Genomic DNA, 12,310 nt, shown 5'->3' with positions numbered 1-12,310 from the left:
AAACAAGACCCATCTATATGCTGCCTACAAGAGACTCACTTCAGACCTAAAGACACATACAGACTGAAGGTGAAGGGATGAAAAAATAGTCATCTTGCAAATGAAAGTAAAAAGGCTGGGGGAAGGGACCGAGACAGACGGGGAGAGAGAGAATCCCAAGCAAGCTCCACACTCAGTATGGAGCCCAGTGCGGGGATCAATCTCACAACAGTGACATCATGATGTGAGCCAAAATCAAGAGTTGGATCCTTAAGTGACAGCCACCCAAGTGCTCCACCAAGCCACCTCAGATAAAATAGACTTTAAAGCAAAGACTGTAACAAGAGACAAAAAGGTCATTACATAAGGATAAAGGGACCACTCTCGTAAGAGGATATAACAATTTTAAGTATTTATATACCTAACATAAAAACACCTGAATACATAAAGCAAATACTAACAGACATAAAGGAAAAAGTTGACTGCAATACAATAACTGTAGGGGACTTTAACACCCCACTTATACCAATGGATACCTTGCTCATTGAGACAGAAAATCAGTAAGGAAACAGTGGCTCTGAATGATACATGAGACCAGATGGACTTAACAGACATATACATAACATTCCATTTAAAACTGCAGAGTACATATTCCAATGCACATGGAACATTTTCCAGGACACAGCACATGACCAGTCACAAAAAAGCCTTCATAAATTTAATAAGACTGAAATCATATCAAGTGAAGTATCAAGCGAAATTATACCAAGGATGTATCACAAATTATATCCAACCCTAGGAGACTAGAAATCAATTACAAGTGGAAGAAACACAAACGTGGCAGCTAAATAACATGTTACTAAACAATGTATCAACAAAAAAAAATCGAAGAGAAAAAATACCTGGAGGCAAATGAAAATGGAAACATGGTAATCCAAAATCTTTGGGACACAGAAAAAGCAGTTCTAAGAGGGAAGTTTATAGCAATATAGGTGTACCTCAAGAAACAAGGAAAATCAACAATTTAACTTTACACATAATGGAACTAGAAAAAGAACAAAGCCAAAACTTAGCAGAAGGAAGAAAATAATAAAGATCAGAGAAGAAATAAATGAAATAGAGACAAAAAAAAAAAAGTTCAATGAGACTAAGAGCTGGTTCTTTGAAAAGACAAACCAAACTGATAAACTTTTAGCCAGACTCATCAAGAAAAAAAGAAGACTCAATACACCAGTCAGAATGGCTAAAATAAACACAGGCAACAACAGATGTTGGCGAGGATGAGGAGAAAGAGGATCTCTTTTGCATCATTGGTGGGAACACAAGCTGGTGCAGCCACTCTGGAAAACAGTATGGAGGTTCCTCAAAAAATTAAAAATAGAACTACCCTATTACCCAGCAATTGCACTACTAGGTATTTATCCAAGGGATACAGGTATGCTGTTTCGAAGGGGACACAGGCACCCCAATGATAGCAGCACTATTGACAATAGCCAAAATATGGAAAGAGCCCCAACTGTCCATTGATGGATGAATGGATAAAGAAGATGTGGTGTATATATACAATGGAGTATTACTTGGCCATCGAAAAAGAATGAAATCTTGCCATTTGCAACTATGTGGATGGAACTAGAGGTATTATGCTAAGCGAAGTAAGTCAGAGTAAGACAAAGTATGACTGCACTTACATAAACAATCTAAAAAACAGAACAAATGAACAAACAACAGAAAAGAGAAACAAACTCATTAATATACGATGACTGCCAGAGAGGAGGGGGACAGGGAGACAGGCAAAATAGGTGACAAGGATTAAGAGGTATAAACTTCCAGTTATAAAATAAGTATGGGGATGAAGAGTACAGTATAGGAAATACGGTCAGTAGTACTGTATTAACTGTGTGATAAGGGATGGTAAATACACTTACCATGGTAAGCATTTCATAATGTACATAATTATCAAATTACCTACTGAAAACCTGATATATGCCAATTATACTTCAATTTTTAATTTTTTTAATATTTATTCATTTTTGAGAGACAGAGAGAGACACAGCATGAGTGGGAGAGGGGCAGAGGGAGAGGGAGACACAGAATCCGCAGCAGGCTCCAGGCACTGAGCTGTCAGCACAGAGCCTGACATGGGCCCCAAACTCACAGACCATGAGATCATGACTTGAGCCAAAGTCAGATGCTCAACTGAACCACCCAGGCGCCCCAACTATGCTTCAATTTTTAAAACCACTGAATTGTACACTTACAAATGGTTACAAGGGGGGCACCTGGTTGGCTCAGTCAGTTGAGCATCCGACTCTTGATTTCAGCTTAGGTCATGATCCCAGGTTGTGGGATCAGAGCCAGTATCTGGCTCCATGATGAATGTGGAACCTGCTTGAGATTCTCTCTCTTTCCCTCTGTCCCTCTCCTTGAACGTGCTCTAAAATAAAAAATAAATGGTTAAAATGGTAAATTCATTTATATTTTACCACAATAAATAAGAATTCTGAATATAAAAAAAAACTACAGAAGACTCTGTCCAGATGCACTAAACGAAGACTTCTCCTGGTCCAGGTGACGACTGTAACTTCCTCTCCTGCTATTATATCCCATAGCAAAGCTTATCTGAGTTTTGATGTCATGATCTTTACTTAAGAGAAAACCTTTGTCCCCCACTTTACCTTCAAATTTAATCTGTCATTCCTACCATGGGAGGCAACTTGGCACAATGGAGCAACATGTGTTTGACAGTCACTAAGTAAGCAAATATTAGGCAAACTATTAAACTTGGGTTTGTACTTGTGCTATGTCATTCACTACCGAAAAGCTTCAATCAAATTACTTAATCTGTCTGAGCTTAACTCTACCTACCTTATGCCTTATGGTACAAAACGTGGACACTAAAGAAGAAAATACGTGAAGCATAGGGCATAATGTCTGGCACCATGGGAAACAAATGTTCTCAAACACACACACACACACACACCCTCTCCTTGCCCACGTTTCCCCCTAATGGGCCCTGGCTTATGTTCTCCATTCTAACCAAATTTGCTAATGGTAAGTTCTGGCAGGCTTATCAGCCACCACCTCTAAGCCTTTGCTTATGCCACTTACCTGCTGTTTTGGAATGAGTGACAAGGACATTATCTTCAGAGCATCTATTTCTCATAATAAGCTATCAAGTTTTCTCGCACCACCTATTGTGAAAAGTTGTTTATAAATATGTTTTTACATATTTCTCGACTTCTCTCTCCTCTCTCCTAATAACTTACACGTTCCTTGAGGATAGGGACTGTCCTTCCCTTCATTTATACGTACAAGGATCCAGATGCATTTTTCTGCTGTGACAGTTCAATTGTATTATCTTTCAGTAGAAATAAAACCAAAAGATTTTTTTTTAATTTTTTTCTTAATGTTTATTTTTGAGAGAGAGAGAGACAGAGACAGAATGTGAGTAGGTTAGGGGCAGAGAGAGAGGGAGACACAGAATCCAAGCAGGCTCCAGGCTCCGAGCTGTCAGCACAGAGCCTGACGCGGGGCTCAAACTCACAAGCTGTGAGATCATGACCTGAGCCGAAGTCGGATGCTCAACCGACTGAGCCACCCAGGTGCCCCCAAACCAAAAGATTTCTATGGAAGTAGGGGATACAACTGAGAAACAGGTGACCTGTTCACTGTGGTACCTGTTTTCAGCCTGATACCTGCGCTAAGAATCATAGTACCAATTTTTTTTAATGGTGGAAAAATATATAGAACATGAAATTTATCAAGCTAACCACCTTTACGTGTGCAGTTCAGTGCATTACATACATTCAACACTGTTGTGTTGTCACCACCACCATCCATCTCCGTAATTCTTTATATTTTGCAAAACTGAAACTGTATCCATTAAACATTAGCTCCTAAGCCCTCTCTCCCACCTCCAACCTCTGGCAACTAGCATTCTGCTTTGTCTCTGTGAATTTGACTAGGTTAGTTACCTTGTGTGGGTGGGATCATGCAGTATTTGTACTTCTGTGACTGGCATATTTTACCCAGCATAATGTCCTTGGGGTTCATCCAGGTTGCAGCATGTGTTAGAACTTCCTTCCATTTTAAGGCTGCACATTACTGATTTTTGAGAGGGAAAAACAACTCTGCATGTATGTCTTGACAGATTATTTATTAACATGTCATTCTAAACATTACATAAATACAGCCTATATACTAGAGTATCAAATATTATTCCAGTAAGAAGTTCAAGAGTACAGTTAGGGTTATCTTAAGAAATATGAATACTTTGGCTTTCATTATCACATCAGATGAAAAAAACAACTCAAAGAACAGTTTTCATTTCCTGCTATGATTAACAATGAAACCAAGTAGAAAAATAAGAGTGTATTAAAAAAAAAAAGGATACTCAAGTACTTTTCAAAGAACGTATTTCCATGTTCTTCACTACATACACACTCATACAAATTACTCGGTAATCTGAGAAGTGGTTCTTTACCTATATAAGGAACCTCAGTAAATATTTGTTGAATGAATGAACAATCTATGGAAATGGATCTACTACTTTAATTTGTGCTTTAGGTTTTTTTCAAGTAAGAGCAATAGTAAACATACCGCAGGTCTTGTTTTGTCCAGATCATAAGCCTATAGAACAGTGATTGTTATGAACACCACCCATCATAGCTAATAATCAAATTAATGTGCATTCATCAACCTAGTAAGAAAAATTCTATCATGTTGCAGAACTAATCCTAATTAATAACTGACTGGGCTTCAATCACTTGCAACATGGTCAAGAAAAGGGAGCTGGGACTTCTAGGTTTGAATTTATCTCACTTATCAATGAATTCCTATCTTTGGGCCCTCACTCCCATCCAAACCCTCAGACACACTTAGAAACACTGCTAAAAATAGTAGCTGCAGCATATCTTCACTCTCTTGTTAATTTGACTCTGAAAATGTATTTGGGCTCCAAGTTCAGATGAGGCACCTTCCAAACAGGAAACCGTTCACTAAGGGAATGCCCACAAATGGAAATGAGTCTGTGAGCCAGAGAGAACAAAGCTTTGTTCTTACAGCAAGCTCAACAGACACACATGATAAAACTCAGAGTTGAACACTCTTCCTCCAAAAGTCATGTTCATAACCAGACCAAAAAAGAAACAAACAAACAAAAAAACCCAAAAAACTTGAACTTAAAAGGATCCTATTTAAAAAGGTCTTTTCAGGGAAATCATAATTTTGATCCTTTTTCAAAGTTATATTGTGCTAAATATTATACCTAACACAATCAAAAGACGAGGAAATAAAAAACGAAAGCTGAAGTTGCAAACAAGCAAAGGTGTGACACTTGGCCTATAGATAAAAGAGAGAAATTCTATGAAGTCCTGCCAGAAAGCTGGTTTTAAGAACACCTTGTGAGTCAGATGTAGTGGATCTGATCGTCTAGCAGCCATAATTTAGGAAGGCAAGAGTATGCTGAATATGCCATTACTTTCTTCTCATGATTAGCGTTTATAGGGGAAACGGTGGGGAATCAAATTTAAACTTCAGCTCTTAGACTGTATCTTAATAAAACAAAACACTGTTGGATAGTAGTGGATACTCTATAAAATATTGACCTCTATCCAAAGTTTCTTTCGATATCAACTTTTTACAGGTAGTCCTAAATTACTACTCTTTATGGACTTAATTCTTAAGAGAAACCTTGGCTAGCCTACAAGTTTATCTTTGCATAATCATCATCGTAATAGGTTTAACTCATATTAAACTGAATATTGTTTTTTGATACACGATGAGGTTAACAAAGGACCTCAGTAGTACAAACACACACAAAAACCTCAAACTATCTTCACTACTCCTTCACAGTACGGCTAGTGAACTAGCAACTGATGCAGCATTTCAACAAGCCCCAAAGTCAGCATCTTTAATTCAAGGTGGGGCCTCTTATGTCTATCTCACAATCTACAAACCATCCCAGTTCCTGGGGTCGAAAGGGTTGTTACTATGTGAGCCGGGAGAATTACCGCAAACTTCTCCAAGTTCAGCAGTTCCTCTAATCAAAAACAAAACAAAACAAAACAAAACACAAACGACCAGCTAAACTTTCACCCCTTTACAATGTTCCAGCCAAATTAAGGTCACATTTAAAATGCACATATCTGGAAACAAGACTTGTTTAGAACGGGTTCAGGAAAAGCTGTACATCCTTCATACATTCCTACACGGAGAATGGTGTCTCAAGATGTGAAAAACAAACAAGCTGACGGGTTTTTTACCTGCAAAATTACATCACCCGCAGAGCACAAAGCAGCCACCATGGCCAGTGCCCCAGAGCATTCACAAAACCCAGCAGCCTGGGGCTTCAGTTCTTAAAGGCTCCACATTTACTGGCTTTAGCAATGAATTCCTTTAGCAGAGGGCCATCCATTTGCCAAAATGCTGCAGTCTGTGTAACTTCTGTCAAATGATTGATGCAAAACTTAAAGCAGAATTCTTCTAAATCCTGGACACACACAACAAAAATAAAAACAAAAAGAGGCTTTTTTTTATTAACTTTGATCAAATTACTTCTTCTATTCAAACCCCTCATCCCAAATCTTTCACCCTCCCCTAGAAAAGATATTTGAGGCCAGAAACCTCAAACTAAGCAAACAAGTGACTGTACATAGGTCGGCATCAGAAAAGCACGTACTATTGAGGCGCCTGAGTGGCTCAGTAGTCGGATGAGTGTCCGACTTCAGCTCAGGTCATGATCTCACTGAGAGTGAGTTCGAGCTCTGCGTCGGGCTCTGCGCTGACAGCTCGGAGCCTGGAGCCTGCCTTGGATTCTGTGTCTCCCTCTGTCTCTGCCCCTTCCCCGCTCATGCTCTGTCTCTCACACACACAGAAATAAACATTAAATTTTTTTTTTAAATAAAAAAAGAAAAGCACGTACTATTTAGTCACAACACCTCCCCTACCTCAAGTCTGACTCTCTAGAACGTACACCCATTCACAGAGCCTATGGGGGGACAGCCTCCGCATGGCTGTCACACAGTCCGGTCACATGCAAAGACTTTAACAAGCTGAAAGCGTACACCTGAAACTAATACAGTATTATACGTCAATTCTTCTTCAATAATAATTAAAAACAAAGCTGAAAGCAACTTTACTCCAATGTATGTTTGACCACAGTCAAGTCAGAGAAAAGAATTAAGATGTGGGTTATTTAGCTTAAGGAAGACCTTAAGAAATACAAAAGTGATGAAGAGATGTCCTAAGGAGACACATAAAAAAAAAAAAAAATTCCACAGACCTTAAATTCATTTTCACACTCTCCGAGATAAAAATGCCTTCATTGTTAAAGCCACAAAGAAAGACACACTCCCACTTCCACACACTAATTTCTCAGATAGTCGGTCCAGAGGAAAATATTCAGTCTGGAGTTTTCACTCAGACAAAAGAAGTCATCAGCTACCGACATCCAGAAGTAATATATACAAGTGTTAAAATTTTCTGCCAATGCTAACAGAGCCTTTCATCCCCAGCAAAACACTACCATGTTTGTTCCTTGAAACGCCAGAACACCCAAAATTTATTAAATCCATTAGGTACTGGAATGTATACAAAGACTAACTATATAACAGCAAATCACACTAAAAGCTCTTATCACCAATACCTTGATTCTTGTAACTTTGCCAGCTACACTGAAGGTCAATACTCAGGGTTCTATCAAACCAGGAACTGGACAACATTTAAACCGCAGCGTCTTGGCTTCATGTTTCCAGCCACCGTGCAATGAGAAGGTCAGGCAGAATGGGGAAGGACCCACACAAACACAGAGACACGTCTCCTTTCTACTCTCTCATTGCAGACCCCTGCGAACAAATACTTGCCTATTCTGAGGGTCCCTCTGTCCCTAGCTGAATGATGTCCCCTTCCAGTCATATAACCAGTAAGAGATAAACCACATCTAATGTGTATCAGCCAGCTGCTGACAGAGTTTTGCTTTCTAGAGAATTCACAATGCATTTAAAATATCAGCACAATCTCCAGATCCACGTTTTTAAATAAGAGATTCCCAGTGGGCTGAAGTACAGCTGAATGTTCCGTGTGTTATAATAAACTATAATGTTAAACTATATTAAACATTCCCTCTCAATTATTGAAGAAAAAGTCCTACTCCTGGTATAATAACCCAATGATTAACACACAGCTTTGGGACTAAATTATATTCCACAAGGAGAGAAAAGTCATTTTTATCTTATTTATCAAAAAGAGACAACTAGTTTATCTACACATATTTTAGGAAGAAATAACCAGTCATAAGCACAGAAAGTCTCTCAAACCATCTAATGTATCAGATGAGGATCTTTAAATATTGACTCTTAATTATACAATTTCAAATTCAAGGAAGATTGCACTAAATTCTGGCACTGTAAAACCTCATTACAGTGTCTACAGATCCGGAATTCAAGATCTTCAGAGGTCAAACAATGAGTATATCCAAAGACTATCTTGAGTATAAACTCTGAAGAACTTTTTATATAGCACAGGTACACAGACGGCACCTCTAGTTATAAATCACTTCATACATTTATGAAAACAGCTCTAGCAAACCGTCTTCCCTTCCCCTCCAATGAGTCTGAATTGGTAAGATAGCTCAGTATTCAAAAAATGTTTAGCAGTTTCAAACATTACAAACCTGACTAGTGAATCCTGAAAATAACCTAAAAGCTGGGTTGTTTAAAGAACTTATTTAATAACTGACTCTTGCTTCAGGCAGGTCTATGGAAAAGGAAGCACTGAGTGCCCTTGGAGAGAGAAACTGGATATGCAAGCTCACCTGCATGAACAGAGTGGCACAGTCATGCAACTCACTTAGCAGCCGATGCCCTGAGCCAGCCTGCCTCTGATGTGTGAACGAGATCAATATTTTCCTGATAATTCTTGAATATTTTGAGAACCTACATGATCTGTTCACCTCACTCTGCAAATGTATCACATCTTCAATTATCCAGAAAAGAAAATACAACACTTACCCAACTGGTAAGTTAACTGTAACAGAACTGCTGGGCTTTGTATAAAAGCTTATATATGTTTAAATGTTTATATAAAACATTTCCAAGAAGAATAAAAAGGATTACTTGACCCGTAGATGAAAAACGTTCATAATAGAATGAAAGCATCTTCTTAAGGCCGACGGAATATAAAAGTGGGAAAGAGTGTAAAATCAGGGGCTCTAATACAATATTTTTGGTATATCAGAAGTAATTCCATATTCATCACATTTTGTGGTGAAATTATTATAAAGTGGCTCTGAGGCAAATCAGATAAAATGTCAGATTTGTTGTAATTAGCAAGGAAGATCAAAATAAATTGCTACTCTAATTTATAAACTCATTCCAAATTTTTCAATGTTTAAATTAAATTATTCCAATAATTTATGTATTCCGAGAATGAGTCATTTTTCCTTTCCACAGATCTTCTTAAAACACAATTGATGGTCTAAATATCCACATTTTAAAAAATGCTATTGCAGCCTAAATGGAGTTCTTATCCAGTCTTCAGTCCTCCAAAGCTAAAATAGTCGAATGCTGATTTTTCTATGGAAGGCTACTTGGCCAGGATGAGACAGGCTACCTATGTGTCACAAGCCCCCCTTGAGACATATTCTGCATGGCAAGAAATTGTGAACCACACCTAACTTTGCCCAAAATTATTGTTAAAGTAGTAATAAAACAAACCCCCAAAACTGTAAGTTTAGAATCTGTTTCCTAGTATATCAGGTACAAAATATTCCATATCAAAGTGGTCTCTAGTTTTTAGAATGTGCTTAAAGTCTTTTTTTTTAATGTTTATTTATTTCTGAGACAGAGAGCGCGCGTGCGCGCGTGCAAGCATGAGTGGGGGAGGGGCAGAGAGAGGGAGACAGAATCAGAAGCAGGCTCCAGGTTCCGAGCTGTCAGCAGAGAGCCCAACGCGGGGCTCGAACTCACAAACCGTGTGATCATGACCTGAGCAGAAGTCGGTCGCTCAACCGACTGAGCCACCCAGGCACCACTACAATGTACTTACAGTCTTAATAGGACAAAATAAAGAAAAGGCACTCTCACTAACCAAAAAATACTTTACAGTTTACTGATCACAGAAAACTTTTAATTTTGTGAAGAAGAAAAAATGCTGGCCATATGGTTTTAGCGCAAAACTTTCAACACCCATATCCCAAACTAATTCTGGAATTAGATTCCTGGCCTTATATTTATTGCTTCCAAGAGCAAAATCTTAGGACTTAAATTGCTAAGCAAGGAGGATTTTCTGGAAAACTCTCCACTCTAGGTTCAACAAATAATACTTCCCTCCCAACTATTTCTCCTGATGTTCAGATACACTAGGGGGTGCCTGAGTGGCTCAGTGGGTTGAACAGATCATATCAGGTCATGATCCCAGTGTTGTGGCATCAAGCCCTGCGTTGGGCTCTGTGCTGAGCGTGGAGCCTGCTTAAGATTCCCTCCCTCTGCCCCTCTCCCAGCTCGCGTTCTCATTCCAACAAACAAAAAACCCCCAAAACACACAGAAAACAAACATTTCCTGAAAAGAAACTGTATAAATAGAAACATTTCAAAATTTGTGTAATAAGATACTAACTATCTTGATACAATGTTTTTTTCACATCTACTCCCTTGATGGCAACATTTATTTGGGTTTGTACTGGAGGAATTCTGAAGTGCTCCTCTGCCAGGTTGTTCTTCACTTAAAACTTGGAGGAAGACTGACAGTGCATTCAGAATGCCGGGGCTCCACAACAACCAGAAAAATCTTCCTAACTACTGAGCCAATACATTTTTGTTGCTTTTATGTGTGTCTATTTGCTGCAAAATTACCTTGTCAAAAGGGGGTATGGGGAAACCACAAGAACTTACAGGAAACAGAAAAAATGTGAGAAGCTTGTCTTCCATCTTCCTAGCATTTCAACCACAGAATGAAGGCAAAGTCATCTAGTCTCCCTAAGCGGAGCTTCTGAAAGTCAATATTTTGGTGGTAAATTTCTAATCTTAGTGGCAGCTTCCCATCAACTTATAGATACAGCTAGTAGGTTTTATTTTTACATTCTAAACACTTCATTTATTTACTTACTACATTCTATTGCATTAAGGGAAATACAAGGTAACTCCTAGAAGAATCCCCCCCCCCCAAAAAAAATACAGCCTAGAAAGAAAGAAGTGATTCTTTCTCTTTTTGTCTTCTACGTTCCAAGTTTTCTACATTGAATGTATTAATATTTGGGGGGTTTGGAGTTTTATTGTTTTCTTCATTTTTAAAAGGACACCTTCATGGCAAGGTGTTTCAAATATATTCACTCAGTCATTAAACTCAGCATACATTCTTGAGGGCCAACCATATGCCCACACTGTGCCAGACTCAGGGAAACACATTTGCAGTCTCAGGGAAGAGTTGGTATCTAATGTCTATACTTAGCATGAGAAAAATGAAAGCTAATTTAAAAAAGTGATCAGCTGGCACAGGTAGAAGTGCCATAAGGTTTTTTCCTGGAAACTTGATGGGATAGGTTTTAACTTAAAATGAGAAATTTCCAGCAACTAGAGCTGAGATGTTTGCCTCTGCCCAGGTGGTTCTAACTGGTTTTAATCAGCAATATCCTAACCCCTAGAATATGGAACTCATTAGTAGTAAGGAAAAGGGAGAGATACAGAGAAGATGCTAAAAGTGAATTACCAAATGGACAGAAAGGGCACTGACCAATTTAAAATTACATCACTAGGTAGAAATGCAACCTAAAGGGCACTTCTAATAAATAAGTTCATGGTGTCACAGAAAAGGCAAGAAAAAAATCTAGACATCCATTTCCTATTAGAAATAATTTAATCACCAAATCTGCTGTCAGGCCACAGAGAAAGTCAACTATATTTGACCTTAGCAAATATTTATGATAATGTAATTTCAAATAAAAATAGGATGCACTTTGAAAATACAAAACATAATGGTCCATTTGGATCCCTAAGTTTGATAAAGGAGAAGATCCCTGCAGGTGTTTGGTAAATCTCAATACCGCGTACCCTGCCTTGTCAAATGATGACAAAATACTACCTCTAAGAACGGGCTAATTGTGTCATTAAAGGTGTATGCCTTAGCTGGACTCCAAGGCTGTTGCTCTCTACCTTATATTCTCTATAAATTTATAAAATTTATAAAACCGTACCAGACTTTAGTTTGCTAATTATCCTTAATGTATCCTTCAGGTGGTACCATATTCATTCAGTTCAACAAACATTTATCATCCAGTGCCTACTATGTGCCAGGCACTACAGAATACAGAGAATAAGAAACAGTTCTGCTCACAAGA

The 12,310-nt window shown here is 38.4% G+C and overlaps 1 protein-coding gene across 5 annotated transcripts in view; it reads right to left on the bottom strand.

Annotated features, from left to right (window-relative positions):
• Positions 1-4,116: 4,116 nt before the first annotated feature.
• Positions 4,117-12,310, bottom strand: part of RCBTB1 (RCC1 and BTB domain containing protein 1) — a 53,774-nt gene continuing 45,580 nt past the window's right edge. For all 5 annotated transcript variants that reach the window (XM_027064786.2, XM_053215166.1, XM_027064785.2 and 2 more), the window contains one exon: positions 4,117-6,469. In XM_027064786.2, coding sequence (XP_026920587.1) covers positions 6,329-6,469 — 141 coding nt within the window. In that variant the 3' untranslated portion in view covers positions 4,117-6,328. The remainder of the gene's footprint in view (positions 6,470-12,310) is intronic.

This window comes from Acinonyx jubatus, chromosome A1 (genome assembly GCF_027475565.1).
Source record: "Acinonyx jubatus isolate Ajub_Pintada_27869175 chromosome A1, VMU_Ajub_asm_v1.0, whole genome shotgun sequence".
Taxonomy (NCBI): Eukaryota; Metazoa; Chordata; class Mammalia; order Carnivora; family Felidae; genus Acinonyx; species Acinonyx jubatus.
The sequence above is the reverse complement of the archived record's forward strand: the minus strand, read 5'-3'. Positions and strand labels throughout refer to the sequence as shown.